The sequence below is a fragment of the Tupaia chinensis genome, unplaced genomic scaffold, assembly GCF_000334495.1.
Source record: "Tupaia chinensis unplaced genomic scaffold, TupChi_1.0 Scaffold145441_1, whole genome shotgun sequence".
Taxonomy (NCBI): Eukaryota; Metazoa; Chordata; class Mammalia; order Scandentia; family Tupaiidae; genus Tupaia; species Tupaia belangeri.
This window is the reverse complement of record NW_006205300.1, coordinates 302,868-325,945: the sequence shown is the minus strand read 5'-3', so window position 1 is coordinate 325,945 and position 23,078 is coordinate 302,868. Positions and strand designations below refer to the sequence as shown.

The following is a 23,078-nucleotide window of genomic DNA, read 5'->3' as shown; positions in this document are numbered from 1 at the left end:
GTGGGTCCCAGGTGTACAGGCATGCAGCCGCAGGCCACCTGGTGTCTGGAACTGCTGGCCGGCTCCATCTGGTTTGCAGGTGGGGTGGAGTGGGTTGCGAGTTCCTTTTAAAGCCCCACGGAACCAACCTGAGGTACAGGGAGGAGTAGGGGTTGGGATGTTCTAAGGTCCTGGCCAGATGGGCCTGCAGCCGCAGGCCGCCTGGTGTCTGGAACTGTATGGAGCATTTTGAAAAGAAGGGTAGCACAACTGGCTGACGTTAATGAGATCACTGTGGCTGCTGTATTGGAATAGATTGAATTATGTGTCAGGCACAGAATTAGGTCTATATACAGGCTGTCATACAATCTCCATAATGACCCAGGAGAGGAAATAGTGAGTCTCAGGTTAATAAATGCTAATGTCACAAAGCAGGTAAGTGCCAACTACAAATATTTCTGGACTTAATCATTGTAAATTGAGAATATTGTGATTTGCAAACACATTAATGTGCCTAACCTGCAGGACATCGAAACTTAGCCTAACCTATCTTAAACATGCTTAGAACACTTACTTAACCTATATTTGAGCAGTCATCTAACAGCCTATTTTATAATAAACTGTTAACTGTGTTATGCAATTTATTAAATACTATATATCATTCTTTGGGTACTCAAAGTATGTTTTCTATTGAATGTATGTCTCTTTTACACATCATAAAGTGAAAAAAAAAGTGAGCTGTCAGAACTTGGGGACCATTTGTACTGTATTGAAAATCATTTGAGAGGCCAGCCACGTAGTCTTGTGGTTAAGGGGAGCTGGATCCCACATGGTTGACCAGTTCTAATGTCAACCCAGTAGCTTGAGAAACTCTTCAGGCACATGTACATGCATGCTCCAGATCCCAACAGAATGAGGAAATGGAGGTGGAGGGATTGTAGCATGGCCACATCGCTTTAGGTGGTTTCTCTCTCTCTGGTAAACACACACACTTTTGGCAATAAAAGTCGAAGATCATTTTGGATTTTATGTTCTTACATTTAGACCTCTATATTCCTGTTTCTGTTAGAGGGAGGAGGCCTAAATGTAGGGCTAGGTTTCTGCTGTATTCCTCTTTGGGATAGCAGTAAATGAGGATTCAGATGAAGGGTCAGCAAATTATCTACATAAAACAAAACAAATTGAGAAAGACCAACTCTGTGGGAATGTAAGTCACCAAGAATGAAGGCATGAAGTGGGAGAAATACTGGAGAGACACAATGGCCTGGGAGTGGAAGTCATCAAGCAAAGAGGGAGAATCATCCTGAGGCATTATTGTGGCATTGCAAAGGACCAGCTGAAGAGAGAGCCAGCATGTCTTGGGCTGAAAGCAGGTGTCGTGAGAGTAGTCGGCCTCTACACACCACTTCTCTTCATGCTCCTTGAGAATTTTAACAGGTTTGACTCATCAGGAGACAAGAGCAATGCAGTAATTAGAGATAGGGTGGACTGTCTCAATATCACATTCAAGACAACCTTGGCATTACAATTGGCCACACTTCCCTTTGAGCACAATCCTACTGGAATGCACACTCTCCCATTCAGCAGTGCAGAATCCCACTGGTTTGGAACAAAGATCTTACACATTACAACAAAGATAAAATCTGACAAGAGAAAGTTAGTGGTTCTCTCTTTCTGTGGCTCCTTCCAACAGGTTCTTCTATAGGCATGGCATCAGATGGGGAGAGCCAAAAGTCTCTAGCTCACTCATATGTCATCCTGAGCAAAAAGATTTCTCCTTTCCAAACTGGCAAGAATAAAAGTTGAGGAAAATAATTAACCTTACAAAGAAAATAAACAATTCTATTATTATTGTCCATCTGATACAATTAACCGATTGACCATCATTGTTTGCCAAATACAAGCTGAAAAATGTGATCATAACCTGAGAAGCATTCAACTATAATTGAATTATTTTTTTCCATTCTATCTCTCATCTCTCACATTCTGCTTATTTTTGTTCTTTGTTCTATTTAACAGAGCTATTTTCTCAAGATCCTCAATGAAATTGTCCATTTTCCCTAGGTTCTAAATCTTTTCACCACCCATACCCAAAACTTTTTTCAAACTTGACTTACTTTTCCTTTCTTCCTTCTGCAAAAATGTACTCAGTGTCAACTGTCATCCAGATGCCATATTGGTCTCTTAACATAGAGAAATTTATTGGGGGTAGGGGCTATTTCCTTGGAAATTCTCCATGAGTAACTGTAATTAATGACATTATTTCTTTTTCAATAATAAATATTCTGATAAAATTTTTTTGAAAGCTTGTCTTGTATAGGCAGATCTGCAAGATTTTTTACAAGCAAAGGAATTATGTTGTGTCATCAGAAAAGTCATGATGAATTTTTGCCTAGAAAAACTGAAAAATATGTCTTTTCTAACAACCCAATAAATTGACATTAATTGTGCCAAACCCATTGTAGTTGATTTAAAATGCATGGAATAACTATAAAATTCATATTAACGTAGGAGCTGTTAATAAAATTTATGGGAGGCAGTTGATTTGGAGTGAGTTCCTACACTGTTTCCCAGGAGACCAACACATAATGGAGTCACTCATGCTAAGTGCCATGTAATCAAACTGAAACTTTAAAAACAAACAAAACCCCAGGAAATTCTTAAAGAAGCTTGTTATTAAGGGAGGAATAAAAAAGAGATGGACAAATTTTTAAAAAGAAGAAGATTCACAGCAAATAAAGGGGTCCAGTCGACCTGACCTAGGGGGTCCCCAATGCTTAAACACAGACGAAGAAAGGAACCTGATGGTGACCAATCCACTGCTTCCAGTGTGCTATTTTCCCTTTCCTGCTAAAGCTGCCTTACAAGGGCTGTCATTCTGCCACACTTGGAGGCGCTCCTTTTTGTTTTGTGGAAGTTGCCTGGTTTATGAGTCACTAATAAAAGCCAGTTAGATCTTTAAAGCTCAGTTGGTTCAGATTTTTTGACAGGTCTTTATTACTGAGAAATCGTGTTTGTAGTGTTCAGAGCACAAACTCTGAAGCTAACCTGTTTTATTACAAATTCTCGCTCTTCTAATAGCTGTGTGATTCAGCAAATAATTTGACTTCCCTTTGTCTTGTTTCCTCATCTGTAAAATGGAAATAATATACAGAATTAAACCTACTCTTACTGTATTCTCTAGCAGTCATACTACTTGGTATTTACCCAGGTAAGCTGAAAAAGGTCCACACACAAATCTTCACACAGATGTTTATTGCAGCTTTATCATAATTTCTTAAACTTGGATGCAACCAAGATGTGTTTCAGTAGTGGATGGGTAAATCAACTGTGGTGCATCCAAACAGTGGAATATTATTCAGGGCTAAAAAGAAAGAAACTATCAAGCCATGAAAAGAAACAGAAATCTCAGATGCCCTTTTACTAAGTGAAAGAAACCAATTTCAAGAGACTGCATATTGCCTGATTTTAACTCTATGACATTCTAGAAAAGACAGCACTATGAAGACAGTGAGATCAGTGGTTGCCAGGGTTCAAGGAGAGGAAGGGATAAATAGGTGGAGCACAAGACTTCTTTTTTTTTTTTTTTAAATGTTTTTGCCATAGGGCACATGGTCCCTGGAGAGAGAAACAGAGGGAAAGTGAGAAATCACCTGAAACAGGGATGGCTATGTCTCAATCCCTTCTCCTCCAGTCTCCTCCTGGGATTTTGGACACATATAACATACGCACCCAACATGAGCCTTAAGCCACTGGGTCCAGGACTCGAACTGCAGTTAGTTATGTTGGAGTTCACTTTTTTTTTTCCTTTTTTTTTTTTTAAGAATTATTTTTTTAACGTTATTTATTATTTTAATTAATTAATTAATTTTAATTTGATCAGAGAGGGACAGAGTGAGTTTGAGAGCGTGAGCAAGAGAGAGAGAAGTGAGAAAACAAGCTGCCAGGTCTGGGACTTGAACTGCAGTTGGCCATGCGGGAGTCCACCACCTTCAACCACAATGCCACCTGCCAGCCCTGGGGGTTCAGGGCCTTAATCACCACCACCACCTCTGGCTCCTCACTAGGAATTCTTAGGGCAGCAAAACTATTTTGTATGGTATCATCATGGTGGGTATGTGTCATTTTACATGTCTCAGCCCATAGAATTTACAACACCAAGTGAACCCTCATGTGAACCAAGGACTTGGGATGACAGTGATGTGTCAGTGTAGATTTATCACCTGTAGTCACAAAGGACCACCCAGAGGCTGCATCTGGGTGAATAGGGGAGGGAGTATATGGAGACCCTGTACTTTACACTCAGTTTTGCTGCATACTTAAAACTGGTCTAAAATGAAGTCTATTTAAAAAACAGATGGGAATAATAGCAGACTTACCTGATAGTGCTTGGTGAGGATTAGATGAGTTTAGATGTAGAAAGCATTTAAAACAGTCCCTGGCATGGAGTAAGTTTATGTGATTTAGCTATTGTTATTAATGAGCATAAAAATAAATTTCTTTCATACATTCATGCACATATTTGGCTACTATCCCTAATTTCCCCTATGGAAGCTTAGATTCTCCAACCTCACACTCTTTGTTATTACTGCTGTCTTGAACCTAATCATATTGACACACATTTCTTTAAGTGTGGGCAGAAAGCTTCTTACAGCAGAATGACATGGAGTAAAGGTCTATCATCAAGATCATCTTGCTTCTTCCAGTTTATTAATTCAAGACATTTTGAGGGTAGGACCAAGGACTTTGCATTTCTAAAGGCACCCAAGGTAACCCCTTCACTTTCTACAGTCAGAATGCCAGTGCCGTGATTGGGAGGATCCCACCACTTGGTGCAACTCCTCAGTGCAGATCCCGGCAAGCTCTCCACCACATGCAGACGTGGAGTTGGTGGATTCATGCCTAGAAAGTAGAAGGGAAAGTAGTGATCTGAGAATTCTTTAGTCTGTCTCTGGACCCAGTCTCTTGTATAAATACCATTATATGAACTAGAACATTCTTTACATCAAACTCTTCTTTGCTGTTTTTCTTAACAGTGTGAGTAATATTATAGTTCATTGCTGCACTTAAGTTTTAAGTACTAGGTACCAATTATCGAGTATGTGACTAATCTTGAGCAGTTGAGTCATCTGGGGGCTCGTAGGGATAAAAACAAACTGTAGGATAGAGTGAACAATTTATCTGCCATTACTGACAGGAAAAGAAGTTAAATAATCTATGATTGTGCAGTGAAATGATAGGTTTACTATTCAGACCCTTTTCTCTTGACTCTTCAACCAGGCCTGTGAAATCAGCTCAACTGTGAATGGAAACAATGCTCTCCTAAGTCTTCTGGAGAAGGTGGCCCACCACTAACTTAGCAGGACTGTTGGACAGGTAATGAAAAGAACCCTTTACAAAATCTTATAAAAGTAGGGGGAAGGGACCAGCAGTTGGTGTAATGGCTGTGTCACTGGACTCCCATATAGTCGACCACAGTTTGAGTCCTGGACCTGGTGGCTTAAACTCACACTGGGTGTGTGTGCATGCGTGCCCAAGATCCTGATAGGAGAATGGAGAAGGGATTGCAGCATGGCCATCCCTTCTGGGCGTGATTTCTCACTTTCTGTCTCTCTGTCTTTCTGGCAAATGCATGAGCCCTATAGCAAAAAACTCTCAAAAAAAAAAAAAAAGAAACAAGTAAAATTTTAGTGAACTTGAGTCTTAAAAAATATCAGATTTTTGAAGGGTTTTTTGTTTTGTTTTGTTTAGAGGTTTTTGCCTTAGGATGTGTACACTCACTGGAGAACAAGACAAAGACAGTGAGAGGGAAAGTAAGAAATCACCCCCTTGGGGGAATGGCCAGGCCACAATCCCTTCTTCTTCCAGGATCTTGGGCACACATGTACATGTGCCCAATATGAGTTTTAAGCTACCAGGTTCCGCAGTAGGCCATGTGGGAATCCAGCAACGTAACTGCTGCACCATCTGCTGACCCCATGAAGTGACTTTTTCTAACAGAAATAAACAAATATTCCAAGGAAAAATATTAATTAGGATCTAGTTGAATTACTACTATTAACTTATTGGTACAAGAAATTTCAACAAGCTTTTGGAGCCTTAAAAAAATGTATAGCCATTTTTATATGCTAATAAAATTACAGTATTTGAGCCCCAGTTGATGCTCACACAGTAAACATGATTTTACAAAGAAAAAATACTAAAATTATTATTTAGGGAAAAATACTTAATACTATAATACTGTGTATGACTTTCTCTTATATTATGGTCAGCTCCATAAACTTTCTTTTATTTAAATATATAAATATTTGCATTTTATGAAAATGATTTTATAGCTTATAAAATTCCACAACTAATTTTTCTTTGAATTAGACATTTCTTTGAGAAGCTCAAAAACTGTTGAGGTCATTTTATTAGAATTTATTTCATTTGCATTTGTGTAGTATTCAAAAAAACTGAACTCAAAGCCAAAAGATGACATTTATTGCCATCCCTATCATTCCATGTGTATATTAGCTCTACTGAAACAATTTTCACAGCTTTAAAATAGGGAATAGGGAACAATAGTTACTTGGTAAAGTCCTTGTTAGGAAAATGTGATTTAATATTTGTGTCAGGCACATAGTAAGAGTTTAAGAAAGGTGATCATTTATGTGTGAGGAGTTGACATAAAAAAGATTTACTTTACTTTCCTCAATGTAAACCATACCATTTCAATACAACAATTACTTAGCTATATAATTTAGTATGTGGTGCATAAAGACCGTTAACTACAGATTAATGTCCAGTAAGTGCAGTTCTGTTCTTCAGTAGAACAGACTCTTCCGTTATACATGCTACTCCTTGAGCCCAGTTTAAATGCTGATTACTCCTTCAAGCCTTACACCTGCCCTCAGATTGGATAGCTGTCCTGCTTGTCTGATACTGTCTTGTGACATTTAGCGCTCAGAAGCATTTGTGTCTCTGTAGATCTTCTTCCTAGACTCTTCATGCATGAAGGAGAGTATATCCTGTTACTTTCTGTAATGCCCTTATTGTTCAGCTCCTGTGAACCATGTATTGAATTTTAGGTTTTCAAGTAGTAACACTAAAAATTAAAAGATTCGGGAGAGATTAATTTTAATAATGTGTTTTATTTACCCCAACATATAAAAAACCTCATTCATCTAGTGTGTAATTAATGTAGAAAATTATTAGTGAGATATTTTACATTCTCTTTCTCTCTCTCTCTTTTTTTTAAAGAGATATTTTTGCTATTGGGTGTGTGTGCTCACTGGAAAGACAGAGAAAGAGAGTGAGAAATCACCTTCTGGCAGGACGGCCACACCACAGTCCCTCCTCCTCCATTCTCCTCTTGGGATCTTGGGCATGCACAAACACATGCCTGGTGTGAGTTTCAAGCTGCCAAGTCCAGGACTTGAACTGCGATTGACCATGTGGGAATCCAGAGATGAATCCACCTTGCCTTCTGCTGGTTCTTATTTTCTATTCTTGTATTATTATTATTATTATTATTATTATTATTATCATCATCTAAGTCTTCAGAATCTTTCACATGTTTTACACTTAACAGCACATGTCAATTTGAACTACCTATATTTTTAGAATCAGTAGCCACTTAGCTAATGACTGCTCTATGGGACAGCAGAGGTCTAGCATGTTATGGGTGTTTAGTAAATAAATATCCCAGGGCAAACTTTAAAAAAACTATCTTTTTCTTTCCTTTTTTTTCCTTTATTTTTCAGCAACTGCCATGGCTGCAGGAGTCTTACCTCAAAATGAGCAAACATATTCTGTTTTGGTGAATAACAGTGGCTATGCTGCAGAGAAGAAAGGTAATAGCTCTACATTTCGTCTCTGTACGAATGAGTGTTTAACATAAGTAACTGTGTGAAGGAATATGGAAGGATAGGCTAGATTCTTCGTCTGAATCTCACATTGTAGGTGTTGTTTATACTCTGTTATTTATTTCTGCCTTACCATTTTGACCTGTTAACATTTCTTTCCAAAAGATAGTGGCATTTTAAGAAAGAACGCTGCAAATACCATTTGTCTCCTGCATTACTATCTTAGGTTGAGAATGTTGTGTTTGTTCCTGTCATCAAACACCTCCTAGTGAATCAGCCTTTCATTTCCTTCTTCTTTCCTTGCTGGAAGGTAGCACTTAACAAAACACATTTAAAAGCACCCCAGCCTACTTCTCCCAGGGCTTTTTCTCTTCTCTGTTACTTTTACACACTATTGTGATTTTTATATGGCGTCCCAGACAAGGAAGAATACAATGACTTGGACTCTTTTTTTTTTTCTTTATTATTATTATTATTATTATTATTATTATTATTTACTTCAACTTTGTCTCTAGTGTCCTTAAGAATTTTTACTGCTTTTATGTCCTCTAGACTTTCAGTCTCTACCATAGAGTGCAGACAGTAGGTATAAAGTGGAGACATACAATGTCTCTTCCATAGACTGACTTGCTTCACTCAGCAACAAATATTCCATACTTGTCCACTTTCCACTTTCTATCAAATTAAAGGGGCTTGTTTTTTTGTTTTTTGTGTTTTTGTTTTTGTTTTGTTTTTTGTTATGGTTGAATAGTATTCCATGGAGCATATGTGCCACATTTTTTCAATCCATTCATCTGTTATGGACATTTGGGCTGGTTCCAAGTCTTAGCAATTGTGAATAATGCTGCAATAAATATAGTTGTGCAAGTGCTTTTCTGACTGAGCATTTTTCTGGCCTTTGGGTAGATACCCAGGAGTGGAAATGCTGCATCATGTAGTAGTTATATTTCAAGGTCTTTGAGGAACCTCCATTTTGTCTCCACAGCAGCTGGACCAATTTAAATTCCCACCAAAAATGTAGGAGTGTTCTACTTTGACTACATACCCACCAGCACTTATCATTTTTTTTTTTTAATCTTTTCCATTCTGACTGGGGTTAGGTGGTATCTCATTGTGGTTTTGATCTGCATCTCCCTTATGATGAGGGACGTTGAACATTTTGTCAACAGCTTTTTGGCTGTTCTTATGTCTTCCTTAGAGAGTTGTTTATTCAGCTCATTTTCCCATCTTTTAATTGGGTTAATCATTTTATTCCAGGTAAGCTGCTTGAGTTCTCTGTGTATTCTGGTTATCAGCTCCTTATCTGAGGTACAGTTAACAAATATTCTCTCCCATTCTGAGGGTTGTCGATTCACACTAATTACAGTGTCTTTTGCTGTGCAGAAACTCCTTAATCTAATGTAATCCCACCTGTCTATCTTGGGGATTATTGCCTGTGCTTTGGGGGTCTTGTTTAAGAAGTCTTTTCCTACCCCAATGTCTCCCAGAGTTTCACCTGTGTTTGCGGTCTTAGGTTTAGATCTTGGATCCACTTTGAGTTGATTTTTGTTAATGCTGACAGATAGGGGTTCAGATTCATCCTTCTACAGGTAGATACCCAGTTTTTCCAGCACCATTTGCTAAAGAGTTTTTCCTTTTCCCACTGGATTGACAAGTCCCCTTTGGCAAAAGTCGGTTGTATGTTTGGGAGGTTTTTTTTGTTTTTGTTTTTGTTTTTTAAAAATTATTTATTTATTTAATTCTGTTTGTTATTATTATTTTTTTAAGTTTGATCAGAGACAGGAAGAGAGAGAAAGGGAGAAAGCAAGCCACCAGGTCCAGGACTTGAACCGTGGTCGGCCATGTGGGAATCCAGCGCCCTTGACCACCATGCCACCACGCCACCTGCTGGCCCTGGGAGTTTTTTTTCTGTGGTCTTTATTCTGTTCTATTGCTCCACCTCTCTGTTTTTGTGCTAATTCCACGTTGTTTTGATTACCACAGCTTTGTAGTATATTTTTGGGTGAGGGAGTGGAACACCGCCCACTCCACTCTTCTTGTGCAGGATTGCATTGGCAACATGAGGTGTATTATGATTCCAGACAAATTGTATGATTGTCTTTTCTAGGTCTGTGAAGAAAGTCTCTGGCACTTTGATTTGGATTGTATTAAATATGTCGATTACTTTGGGTAGAATTGCCATTTTGGTTATATTAATTCTTCCACTTTTTTGTGTCCTTTTTGATTTCTTTTTTAAGGTTTTCATAGTTTTCCTTATAGAGATCTTTGACTTACTTGGTTAGTTTTATTCCTAGGTATTTTATACTTCTATGGCTATGGTAAACAGGAATACTTTTTTCAGTTCAGTCTCTGTCAGCTTGTTGTTTGTATATGACTTGGACTCTTAATGCCACACTTGTCCCTCACTCTTATTGTCACAGGTCTTGGCATTACTGGTCTTATAACTGCTATCACCAGCAGTTAGCCAAAAAAGATACTGAATAATTTTTCTTGGAGTTACCCCTTGAAGTATTTCTTACCGCTCACTCCAGGTTTTGCCCAAGTTCACTCTAGTCCTACCATCTAGGGAACTTGGAAGGACTTTTCCTCTACATATATGTTAGCGGGTAGAAGGAAAAGTAAAAGTACTGACTTCAACACCCGCTGGGAGCTTCCTGTTCTCAAGTTGTATTCTTGTTGGAATCTGACCACTCCACCAGGGGGAGCTCTCTTTCTGTTTCCCACTTCTGATCTTGTCTAAATTCCAAATCATTTGTATGGTCCTGTATTGCCTAACTACAGGGACACATTCTGAGAAATGCCGCATTAGGTAATTTCGTCATTGTACGAGCATTGTAGAGAGTACTTAAATGAACCCAGATGACGTAGCCTAGTAGTCAGCCCATTGGTGAGAGTGTGGTACAGTGTCATGCTCCAACATTTTACATATATTCAGCTCATTATTGACCAGAATGTCATTATACAGCGCAAGACTGCAGATCTTACTTCATCTTGTGAAACACAGCCTGTGCCGTTTTTGACTCTGCAGGCCCCAATACTACAGGTAACTGATGTCTGTGGACAGCTTCTGTGCGCCAGGCTGTGTATTAGCTTCCCTGGTCTTAGAAGTGTCATCTCAAGCAAATATAGTAATGGTGTCTACTACTGTGTTCTCTGACCAATGTTTTCGCCCATAAGGAATTCTTTTTTTTTTTTTCACTTTTTGGAGAAGTTTTTGCTATAGGGCACGTGAGCTCGCCAGAAAGACAGAGAGAGACAGAGACAGAAAGCGAGAAATCACCCCCCGGGGGGATGACCACACCACAATCCCTTCTCTTCCATTCTCCTTCTGGGATCTTGGGCACGCACGCACATGCGCCCGGTGTGAGTTTAAGCCACCAGGCCCAGGACTTGAACCATGGTTGACTACATGGGAGTTTAGTGACATAGCCATTACACTAACTGCTGGTCTCCCATAAGAAATTCTTCAGCCAACAAGTCTAAGAGACAGATAAGCCTTTTCTCCTAGTTTTCTGTTCGTTGGAATATTACCTCTTAATTAGCTTTTCTTGGTGATGTTCCATTGGCTTTGGAGGTGGAGCAGAACAGCCTTGAGCTGAAGACATTGTGCATCCCTGTCCTCCTCTGTTAAATCAAGTAATGTCCCCAGGTTCCAGTGACAACAAAATACCCTACATGTTTCTAAATATCTCCAGGAAGGTTGTGATCCACTACATAAGCAAATTTTTACTTTTCAAAAAGACATTTTTTTAATTAGAATTTTCCTCATTGTACACATGAAACTAATTTTTAATAAGGAAGAAAATCTGGAAAAATAAAATTTACTTTATATGTAACTTTCTTGAGTTGCTATATCACATCTACAAAGATAGTCCATTGTACTTTATTAGGTTTTGGAATGGAAAGTAATTTTTTTAATGTTGGCTAATGACTCATGGGAACATTGCACTGTGGGGGACATAAATAAAGTATTTATTTTTAAAGGAAAACAGAAAAATCATCAAGTACTAACTTTTGAATTTTAATTTTGATTCTACAATTAAAAAATTTTGTTACAGAAAATTTCAAACATTAACAAAAGAATACAGAATAAAATGAAGATCCCCATGTATGTGTTATCTCCCGTGTATAGACCTCCCCCATGTATGTGCTGTCCCTAGAATATGTGCCATCTCCAACTTAACTGGTTTCAGTCACTCACTCCCTCTGCTCATTTTCCCTGCGGCCATATTGCTTTGAAGCAAACTCAAGACTTCTCATCATTTGTTCATTAAATAACCACATCATCATTACCATAGATAAAATAAATAATAATAATTGCTTAATGTCATCAAATATCTGAGCAGTGTTCAGACTTTTAATTGTCTCATAGATGTAGTTATATATAATGTTCATTTTTATAGCTGTTTGTTTGAATTAGGATTCAAAACCGTCATTACATTTAGTTGGTTGCCATATAGCTTTCTCTCTTTATTTTTTCCCCAAGTTTATTTCTTTTGTGAGAGACAGGTACCCCTGACAGGGGCTCACCACACCATGATGACCCTCCTGCTCCCCAGATTCGTTGTCTCCCAGGCAGCCAAGAGATGTGTTCAGGTCAACGTGGGTTCCGAACCTTGCCGGATGGCTTCGGCATGGTGCAGCAGCACCTAGTGCATACACCAGTACACCACATGGCTGGGCCTTAAATCTCTTTCTACTTGACTTTCTTTCTATCTCTTTTGCCATATAGCTTATTTATTGGAGAAATGTTTCTTTTGTTTTTGTCCTACAGAGTTCATATCTAATTATGACCTTTATTTTGTTGATGATATCCAGGTAGCATTTTCTGTAAATAAAGTAGATAAACATAAAGTCTGGTCAGATTTTTGTAATTGGCAAGAATATTTTATGGGTAGTTCTATATATTCTTCCATCAGGATACCCATGCTGTCATCTGGATGTCTGTCTTTTATGTGATATTATTTATTTTGAAATAGTTTCAAGTTTAGAGAAAAATTACAAGAAAAATATACACACACACACACAACAAAAAAACTGTATTTTCTTTACCCAGAGACCCCCATTCACATTTGTCAACTGTTCCAGTGGTATCCTTTAATAGCAAAAGGATTCTTTGAATTTTTTTTTTTAGTCTCTTTCAAGGACTCCAGTCAGTCCTTTTTTTACCTTTATGATCTTAACATTCTTTATTAGTTATTTTGTTGCATTTTGTTGCATTTTCCTCAATTTGGGTTTATCTGCTGTTTCCTCAGAAGATTGAGGTTATACGTTTTTAGTAGAAGCATCACAGAAGTAACTCTTGTTTTTTTCCACTGTTGTCACCTCAGATGGCCCAAGGTGTTATTTTGCCTCATCACTGGTAATATCAGTGAAGTGGTATCTGCCAAGTTTTACCCATTATAAATTATTCTTTCTCCTTCCCTAATTAATACTTCATGGAGAGATGTCTTGAGATTGTTAATATCCTGTTCCACACCCAACTTTTACCAGGTAGTTTTAGCATCTACCGATGTTTCTTGCCTCAATTAATTATTAGTATGATAATAAAAGGAGCTTTCTAATTCTTTCAATTCTTCTGTATTAATTAGTTGGCACTCTGCTGTAAGGAAAAATTTCCTCTTCTCAGTTTTATTTTCAATTATTTCTTTATTTCATGATTCCTGTTTTATTCAATGGAATATAGTTTTTTGTTCTCACTTTTTCTGATGTCCCCGTTGTCCCATATTTGGCCAGTGAGGCTCCCTTCACACTGTGTGTAATGTCTTTTTGACCTGTTCCAAACATTCCTGCATTCCTCACACAGCAAGATCTGACATAGCAAGATCTTCCAACTCATCTTGTTTCTTCCCTACCCAAGTCCAAGATCAGTCATTTCTCCAAGGAGTCCTGGTTCTTCTTAGTGGGGAATGATAGCTAGAAAACAAGATCTGCACGTGGTCACTTCTGCTAGAATGTCCTGGTTCTCAAGTCCTCTCAGGGAACAGAGCTCGAAATCTGTGTTTTATATATCCACATCTCTGCCCACCTTCACGTACAACTTTATTTCTCTTTCAGTGTATACTATTGAAGAAAGCGCAAGTGCACGTTGGCACTTCCCATTCTAATTTAACATTATACCATCATTTCAGCTTTCCCATTTTTATATTTATAATTCCCTTCTCCAAGGATATGTAACTTGGCCTTTATTATCTCCAATATGTTTGCTTATTTACTCAGTCCTCTTTTTATTAACTGGTCTCCCAACCCTGCCCGGCTACCACTCAGCGCAGCTCTTTCTGCCTCACAGGGCTCATGTCCCACCAGGCCATGCTTCGTGTATCCTCCCAGCTCCTTCCCCTGCATTGCCCTTGATCTCTGGTACACCACCGTCGCTTAGTCTGCCTAATGCCTTTTTTTCTTTGATTATATATACATTTTTAACTAAAATGTTGAGAGATCTCTTCATTCACGTGCAGTGGTAAGTCGTAAGTAATACAGAGGGATCACATTTGCCTTTTCTGCATTATTCACCAGTAGTAATGTCTTGAAAAGCTGTGGCATAATAATGACATCATGGGCAGGATATCAGCATTGTTACAGTCAGTAGTTTTATCAACATAAATCCCTCCTGTTTTCTTTTATCGCTGAGCCCACCACCGCCCATGACTGTGGCCCCTGGCAAGCATTAATCTGTTCCCCAATTCTATAATTTCGTCTTTCCAAAAAGGTTATGTAAATGAACTCATACAGGGTATAGCCTTACAGAATTGACTTTTTTCCCTCAGCACAATATTCCTGAGTTTCACTCAAGCCGCTGTATGTATCAATAGTGTATTTCTTTTTATTGTTGAGGAACATTCCATGGTGTGGATGTGCCACAGTGTTTATTCCATCCTTGAAGGGTATTGGGGCTGTGAATCTAGCTGCTTTGAACATCCATGTACAGGTGTTTGTGTGAAATTGAGTTTTCATGACTCCAGGATAAATACTCTTGAGTCTCCTACCTAAGTCAAATGACAATTGCATGTGTAGTTTTATTTGAGATTGCTACACTGTTTTCTAGAGTGGTTATACCATTTTATATTCCCACCAGCGGTGTGCAGGTGATCCAGCTTCTCTGCGTCCTTGAGCATTAGGGATCATTATTTTAGCCATTCTAGCAAGCACAGCTCTTTGGGGTTTTAATTTGCATTCCCCTAATGGCTTATGTTGACCATCATTTCGTATACTTATTTGTCATCTGTATATTCTCTCTCGCTCTTTTTATTTTTTCTCCAATTTGCTACAGAGTGTGTGTACTCACTGAAGAGAGAGACACAGAGTGGGAAAGTGAGAAAGCACACCCTAGGGAGGATGGCCAAACCACAGTCCTCTTTCCTCCATTGTCCTCTTGATTTGGGGCACACATGCATACACGCCTGGTATGTTTCTAGAGCTGCCAGTCTGGGACTCGAACTACACAGCCAGCCCTGTGAGATCCAGCCACCCAACCACCATACTACCAGCTGGACCAATGTATGCAAATCTTTTTACAAGTCTGTTCATGTCTTTCATCCACTTGCTAATTATATTGTTTAATTTTTTAAGCCATTTAATTTTAAGAGTTCCTGGAACCAGCATACAGATTCATACACGTTTTGTTAAGTATTCCACTTTCTTTGGAGTGATCGTAAGTAGTTTTGTATTTTTAATTGCAGTTCCCATATTTTTTTGTGTGTAGAAATGTAGTTGATTTTCGAGTGTACTACCTAAATCAGATGACAGTTGCATGTTTAGTTTTATATGAAATTACTATGCTTCATAGGCATTCCCCTAGTATTCACCATTAGTAATGTCTTTTTTTTGAGGGGGGGAAGTTTCTACTGTAGGATGCATGCCATCGCTGGAGAGACAGAGACAGAGAGACAGAAAGCAAGAAATCACCCCCCAAGGAGCATGGCCACGCCACAATCCCTTCTCCTCCATTCTCCTCTCAGGATCTTGGGTACACACGCACGTGAGTTTAAGCCACTGGGTCCGGGACTCAAACTGCAGTCGACTACGTGGGAGTCCAACAACATAGCCATTATGCTAACTGCTGGTCCCACTTCTTTAATTTTTAGGACTGTTCAGGTTGTTCATTCATCTTGGTTGAGTCTTTGGTATGGAGACCCCATTGAGGGTGCTTCTTAGTAGCTCTCTACCTCTAACTCTCATGAGAGGAAGAAAGAAACTTTCTTTCTTTTTTCTCTTTTTGCCATAAGGTGCAGGCAGTTGCCAGAGAGAGACACACAGAGATAGTGAGAATGAGAGGGAAAGTGACAAATTACCCCGTGGGAGTGACAGCCATGCCGCAAACCCTTCTCTTGTGTCCTTTCAGAATTTGGGGCACACATACACACACACACACCCACATAATTTTTGAGTCACCAGGTCTGCCACCCAAACCATGGTAGGTCATATGGTAGTTCAGGGCCTTAATATCCACACCAACTGCTAGCCCCAGAAAGAAACTTTAAATAAAAATAGCATAATATATGATCCAGTAGTTTCACTTCTAGCTCTGTACCCCCCCAAAGAAGTGAAAACAGACTGAAACAGATTATTATATGCCTCTGTCCATAGCTGCATTATTCATAGTAGCCAAAAGGTAGAAGCAACCCATGTGTTACCAGATGAATGGGTAAACAAAATGTGGCATATTCATGTATAATGGTGTATTATTATTCAGCATTGAAAAAGAAGAAAGTTCTGACACATGCAACAACATGGGTGAACCTTGAGAGGATTATGCTGAACGAAATAAACCAGTCACAAAAGGACAAAGGCTAAGTGATTCCACTTAGAGGTACCTAAGTAGTAAAAGTCATAGGGACAGAGTAAAATGGTGGTTGCCAGGCGTGGGAGAGGGGCAGGGGGGAATGGGGAGTTGTTCAGTCGGTACAGAGTTTCGTGGAAAAGATAAAGTGAATTCTGGGGATGGATGATGGTGATAGTTGTGCAGCAGAGGGAAGGTACTTAGTGACAAAGAGCCCCATACACTGAAAAATGGGAAATTTTGTTTTCTGTATTTTACCAAATGAAGGAGGGAGCTTCCTTTTCTCTTCTTTTCCCTTTCTTCCTGAACAACATAGTCCAGAAGCCAGGGGGGGGTGGGGGTGGAGGGGGACGAGCACAGTGAGCATCCATGCCAGGACACAGGGGGGGCCGTTGTGCTGGAGGACACGCAGGGCGAGGAGGGCATCGTGTGAGATGGCCTCCTGGCATGACGAAGCCTGAGGAAGAGAGTCTCCTGGCCCTGAGCTCAGGTCAGGATGAGGGGGACATCCATGTAGTGGGTGGCAGCAGCAATCGGTGTGGGTGTTGGAGTCCAGAGTGAGTGACGGAGGCGTCCACGTGGAGGAGGAGGCAGTGACAGAGGCCGAGCTGGTTATACGTAGGGACTGGGTCTGGAAGTAACATCTAGGAAGTAGTGGAGCCAGGGTTCTCACTGTGGCATAGGCACAGTCGTGGAAAGAGGAAATTGGAAGGAACCATGGGATGGGATGGAATTGCTAGTATCAGGGTAGACTCTTGACCTTTGGGGACAGCAGGTGGCATGTTGGTGGTGCTCTTTCCCCACTTACCTGCTAACATGTCACCCATTTTTTGCCCTCCTCTGAAAATACATTCTTGTTTAAAGAATTATTTATTTAACTTTATTTATTATTGTTATTTATTTTGCTATAGGGAATGTGTGCTCATCAGAGAGAGAGAGAGAGAAAGAGAAAGTGGGAAAGCAAGGTGCCAGGTCTGGGACTTGAAAGTCAATTGACCATGTGGGAATTCAGTGCCTTAACCACCATGCCAGCTGCTGGCCCCTGCATTTTTCTATATTTATAAGGGAAAAGGTCTTAGCCTTCCATTTCACAAATACAAAACCACAGAGGACCACACTTTGGCTCCTGTCTAACGCCTCTCAGCTTCTAAACATGCTTTCTCTCGAAGAAAAGCACGTTCCAGGAATCGGGAACAAAAACCAAAAGGTGATCCCCAGGACCAGGCTGCACTCCCCAGGCTGGTGCACCCTTCTCTGAATGGCTGCTGCACGGGTCTCTAGACCAGAACATGAGTTTTGGCTACCAGCCTACCTGTGGCTCAGCAATCAGTCAGAACCACATTCGTAATACTATTTAAGGAACCAAATGAGATACTAGTCTCTGAATATGAACTAGTGGGGCCAGCTCCTGTAACCTGCACGGAAGTTACCACTGAAGGGCAGGGAAGAGGAGAGCAGTTTGTGAGAGTGAGCTTCTAACAGTGCTTCTGTGGGCGCCATTTAGGAAAGCCCTTTTTTTCTTTTTAAAGAATTATTTAACTATTTATTTATTTATTTATTTTAAATTGACCAGAGAGGGACAGAGCAAGAGAGAGAGAGAGAGGAGGGTGGGGGGAGTGAGAAAGCAGGCTTCCAGGTCCAGCACTTGAACCACAGTCAGCCATGTGGAAGTCCAGTGCCCTTAAGCACTGTGCCACCTCTTGCTCCCCCTTTTAAAAATATTTATTTATTTTTCGGGACTAGCAGTTAGCGTAAAATTACTCTCAGTCTAAAAAATTTCCATTGTACTATACATTAAACATGAGACAGAAATTAAAAGAAATTGCTGTTCCTGTTTGTGTAAAGATAGGCCTCTAGGGCTGGCCTGTAGCACAGGCCCACATGACTGACCATGCTTTGAACCTTGGCCACAGCAGCTTGAAAAACATGTTGGACATGTGCGCATGCCCCAGATCCTGACAATTTGGAGAAATGTAAGAAAGAAGGATTGTGGCATGGTCATGCCCCATTGAGGGGAATGATTCCTCCATTAGGGAGTGCTTTCTTTCTCCCTGGCAAGCACATGCACACTTTGGGAATTAAAGAAAAAAGATAAGTCTTCAATTTTTTTTCTTTTTGGTGATTTAAAATTCAAAAATGTTGGGACCAGCAGGTGGCATGGTGGATAAGGTGCTGGACACTCCCAAATGGCTGACTGCAGTTCGAGTACCGGGCCTGGTGGCTTGCTTTCTCTCTCTCTCTCTCTCTCTCTCTCTCTCTGTCTCTTTGTGTGTGTGTGTGTATCTCTGGTAAAATTAAAATAAATAAAATAAAATTTTTTTTTGGGGGGGGGGAGATTTTCACTGTAGGGCGCGTGCGCTCGCAAGACAGACAGAGAGAGAGACATAGAGACAGAAAGCGAGAAATCGGGGATGGTCACGCCGCAATCCCTTCTCCTCCATTCTCCTCTCGGGATCTTGGGCACACACGCACACGCGCCCGGCGTGAGTTTTAAGCCACCGGGTCCGGGACACGAACCGCGGTCGACTACGTGGGAGTCCAGCGACATAGCCATTACGCTAACTGCTGGTTCCCAATAAAATAAAATTTAAAAAAACTCTCCAAAAAAATAAAAAATGTTATTTCTAAGAATCCGAAAAATTCATCATTAATAATCTATGATTCATCCAAGTCTAAATTTTTAATTAATTTTTTAAGAGATATTTTTGCTATAGGGCACATGCATTTGCTGGAGAGACAGAGACTAAGAGACAGAAAGTGAGAAATCACCCTCCAGAGGTGATGGCCATGCCACAATCCCTTCTCCTCCATTCTCCTCTCGGGATCTTGGGCACACACACACACGCACCCAGCGTGAGTTTAAGCCACTGGGTCTGGGACTCAAATCACAGTTGACTACATGGGAGTCCAGTGACATAGCCATTACACCATCTGCTGATCCCAATTTTTAATTAACTTTAAGTGATAGAAAAGATATGCTCTTTTACAGATTCATGAAACCAAAAGTGTAGGTATATATAACTAAATTGATCCTGAAAAGTAATAAAGCAAGAAGTATTTTGAAAAGAATACAAAAAGAGAAACCAGTTAGGTACGAGTGTGAAGCTTTTGATTCTAACTAGGAATTTTAAAAGAATCCCTAAGGTTATTTGTGTGGTTGTTTTTTGTCAATATTTTGTGAATAAAAACGTTCTTATGGCCAGCAGGTGGAATGGTAGTTAAGGTGCTGGACACCCACATGGCTGACCATGATTCAAGTCTGGTGGCTTGCTTTCTTACTTTCCCTCTTTCTGTCTCTCTCTGGTCAAATTTAAAAATAATAATAAATAAAAGTAATATAAGTAATTCTTTTTAAAAGAAAAGAAGCTCATACCAGGCACATGTGTATGCATGCTTGTTCCAAGAAGAGAATGGAGAAGAGATTGTGGTGTGGCCATCCCTCCTAAGGGGTGATTTCTCACTTTCCTTCTCATTATCTCTGTCTCTCTCCAGTGAGCACATGCACCCTTTGGCAAAAATCTAAAGTAAATAAATAAACTCTCAAAACTTAAAAAAACAATGAGTCGTTTTGTGTACTGAATAAGGAGGGCACAGGAGTACACATGGAGCGGGAATTTGAGCGCAAATTGGGCATCTGCATGGGGGTCTTCAAAAACTTTATGGAAAATGCACATTATGAAAAAACTGTGCATGGATAGCAAATTGTTTTTTGCACCCCAATACTTGTACTTTAATTCCATTTTCCAAGAACCTTTGAAGTGCCTTTGTCACTTCTGTCTTATTTGACCAAAGTGTGTATTGTTGGGGAGCTGGGGGTGGTGCTTGCTTATAACGTTAGTAATCACGTACTAGAACAGAGCAGAACAGAAAGGGGCCTTCTCTATGGCAGCAGCTTCTGTCCCCACACAGCTGAAATGCCCTTTAAGAAGAGAGTGTCTGAGCGAGTGAGCGCGGGCGCACCCTGCCTTAAGCAGAGGCGACAGACCGAGTGCACTGGTGGGTTGGCGGGTTCATGGTCTGTTTCCTTGTATCCTTTGTCCTAATGCAACCTCCCTCGCCCAGTTCCTTAAAAATGTGATACTTCATGAATTTTATTCATATGCCCTTGCCAAGACTTGAGCCAAACTTCTTTTATCCCCATAGCAATGAGAGGCAGAGAATTGTGCTTTTGAGCTTTAGAGGCCTGGCTTACCGGATAACCAGCCTATGCAAGCATAGTGCTGAAGTGTTCTGAAAAAAAAAAAAAGAAAAAACAAACTTAACTGTCTCTTAAGAATGTATGAACTCTAAAATGATTTTATTTGTTCTACCCAAGTGTTTCTTTAACACTTCTCTCAAAGTATAAGGGAGGGTGGTTTTGAAAAATCGAATGATCTCTCAATGATGTAAGGTTTCAGGCTTATTCCACTTTCTTACAATTAACCTTTCATCTGCCCTGTTTCGGAGAGGAGTAGAGAGGTTTTGTTTATTTGTTTTCCTTTTCAAAATATCCAGAGAATAGCTATATAAAGAATAATAGAATTTAAACCTTGTAATATATGTGTAAAAGGCACAGTTTGCATTGTAGAGACATTTTTCTAAATTCATTACAGTATTTTTGGGTAATTGAGTGGTCAGATGTTTTAAGTGTGTTTGAAAAACAAATAGTCTAGATTTAGGAATCATCTATTTAAAATGCATATTATTCTCTGCTGTATTAGAACAGTTTGTCCAAAATGCAGTCAGTTCGTGTGGGATTTTGCCTCTCCAGATCTAAGTGGGAATCAGTAGTTTCTTTGTTTGTCACTATGGAAACAAGTCCGCCTATCCTGAATAGCTGTTAGATCACACAGAACACTGCGGAGTCCTGGCTGCTGCTGCTTCCCCACTGAACGAGAGCGAGCTGCCTCCAGCGCTGGCCTCCCGGAGCCCAGAGCCATGCTAGCGCAGGACGCGCCGCGGCGGCCCTCGGCCGTGCACTTCCTCAGCTCCTTCCTGCAGGGCCGCCGGCATTCCACCTCAGACCCGATCCTGCGGCTGCAGCAGGCCCGGAGGGGCTCTGCTGCTGCTTCTAATCTGCTGTCCTCGTCCTCACTCCAGGTGATGGTGGCTGTGTCCTCCGTCAGCCACGCCGAGGGGAGCCCCACTTTCCCCGAGAGAAAAAGTAAAGTTCTCTTTCTCCTTACAGATCGCCACACCTTTGTTCTGAATATAAGGGTCAGGAATAGGCTACTTTATGTTTGTGCCCTTTTAAATATTGACGATTACTCCGTAGTATCCTTTCTCTGTCTGTTGCGCAGTGTTAGTAAATACTAAGGCAGTAAAATGATCCAATGTTGTTTTTTTTTCCTTTAAAAGGTAGTTTTTGAGCCAAGTATCCCCTAGTAAAAGATCTGCTGTTGTAGTTTCTTTCTGCCCGTACCAGTGTAACGTGGAGATGTGGTGTGTGAAGGCATCTTCAGTGCTAAGAGAGTGCACTTTGGGAATGGTTTTCTTTCTTTGATGGGAAGGGGTTTTAACACCAGCTTGTCGTCTGTAGTCCTGAGCTAAAATGGATGCTGTTTCCATCTTTCCATGTGGAGAGTAGAATTTTGAGTCTTCCCTTCCTGGTATGTTCTAGGGAATTCAGGACGTCCAACTGCAAAGTACACAAAAGTAGGAGAGCGTTTACGGCATGTCATTCCTGGACACATGGCGTGCTCCATGGCGTGTGGTGGTAGAGCATGCAAGTACGAGAACCCAGCCCGCTGGAGCGAGCAGGAGCAAGCCATTAAGGGAGTTTACTCATCCTGGTGAGTGGCCTGTCTGTCTGGGAAGGCTCTGAAAGGTAAAGGAAGATGAGTGTGAGTGGAAGGCGTGGGATGTGGAGTGCAGTGCCAGGACCTCACCTCCATCCCTGGCTCTGCCCAGAGACTGGCCTGCTGAGCCTCAATTTCCTTATCTATAAAATGGAATTTACAAAACTAATACCACAGTATTTTTAACTAAGTGAAATGATGTATGTAAAGTATCCTAAAGAAATGGGTAATCACACAGCTCTTAAATTTCAGAAACTGCTAGAAATAATAAAAATGTCCAGCTGTAAGTTTGCGAAAATGGCAAAGTATGAGTATAGTTTTTAATTTAGTACACATAAGCTTTAACAGTCTCACTTTCATGTTGACTCTGTATGAAAGGATACATTTTCGCACAGATGCACTCCAAACTGTCTTAAGAATAAGTGGTACAAGTTGTCAGCTCAACAGACAGCATAGGTACTTGTATTGTTTTTGGTGTAGAGGTGTAACTAATATCACTCTTGTATCATATTGCTTTTTATTAGTAACAGTGAATTAGTCAAGTATACCTTTGCTTTCTGATGTAGTGACATCTGAAAAATTCGGATAATTCACATTTGAAACATACTTAGAAGAATTCACTGTTTAAAGAATCCTTGTGGTGAATTACTTTATATAACATGAACCCATATTTAATTAGGTATTCGTCCACCATCT

The 23,078-nt window shown here is 40.2% G+C and overlaps 1 protein-coding gene across 4 annotated transcripts in view; it reads left to right on the top strand.

Moving 5' to 3' along the window:
- Positions 1-23,078, top strand: part of PTPDC1 (protein tyrosine phosphatase domain containing 1) — a 70,162-nt gene that overhangs the window by 30,559 nt on the left and 16,525 nt on the right. Inside the window, exons 2-4 of one of the 4 annotated variants that reach the window (XM_006168023.2) lie at positions 5,260-5,355; positions 7,725-7,814; positions 22,205-22,376. In XM_006168023.2, the coding sequence (XP_006168085.1) occupies positions 7,733-7,814; positions 22,205-22,376 (254 nt within the window). In that variant the 5' untranslated portion in view covers positions 5,260-5,355; positions 7,725-7,732. Of the gene's footprint in view, positions 1-5,259; positions 5,356-7,724; positions 7,815-21,468; positions 21,749-22,204; positions 22,377-23,078 lie in introns of those variants that run through there. The other 3 variants (XM_014584022.2, XM_006168022.3, XM_027768083.1) reach the window with 3 other exon arrangements.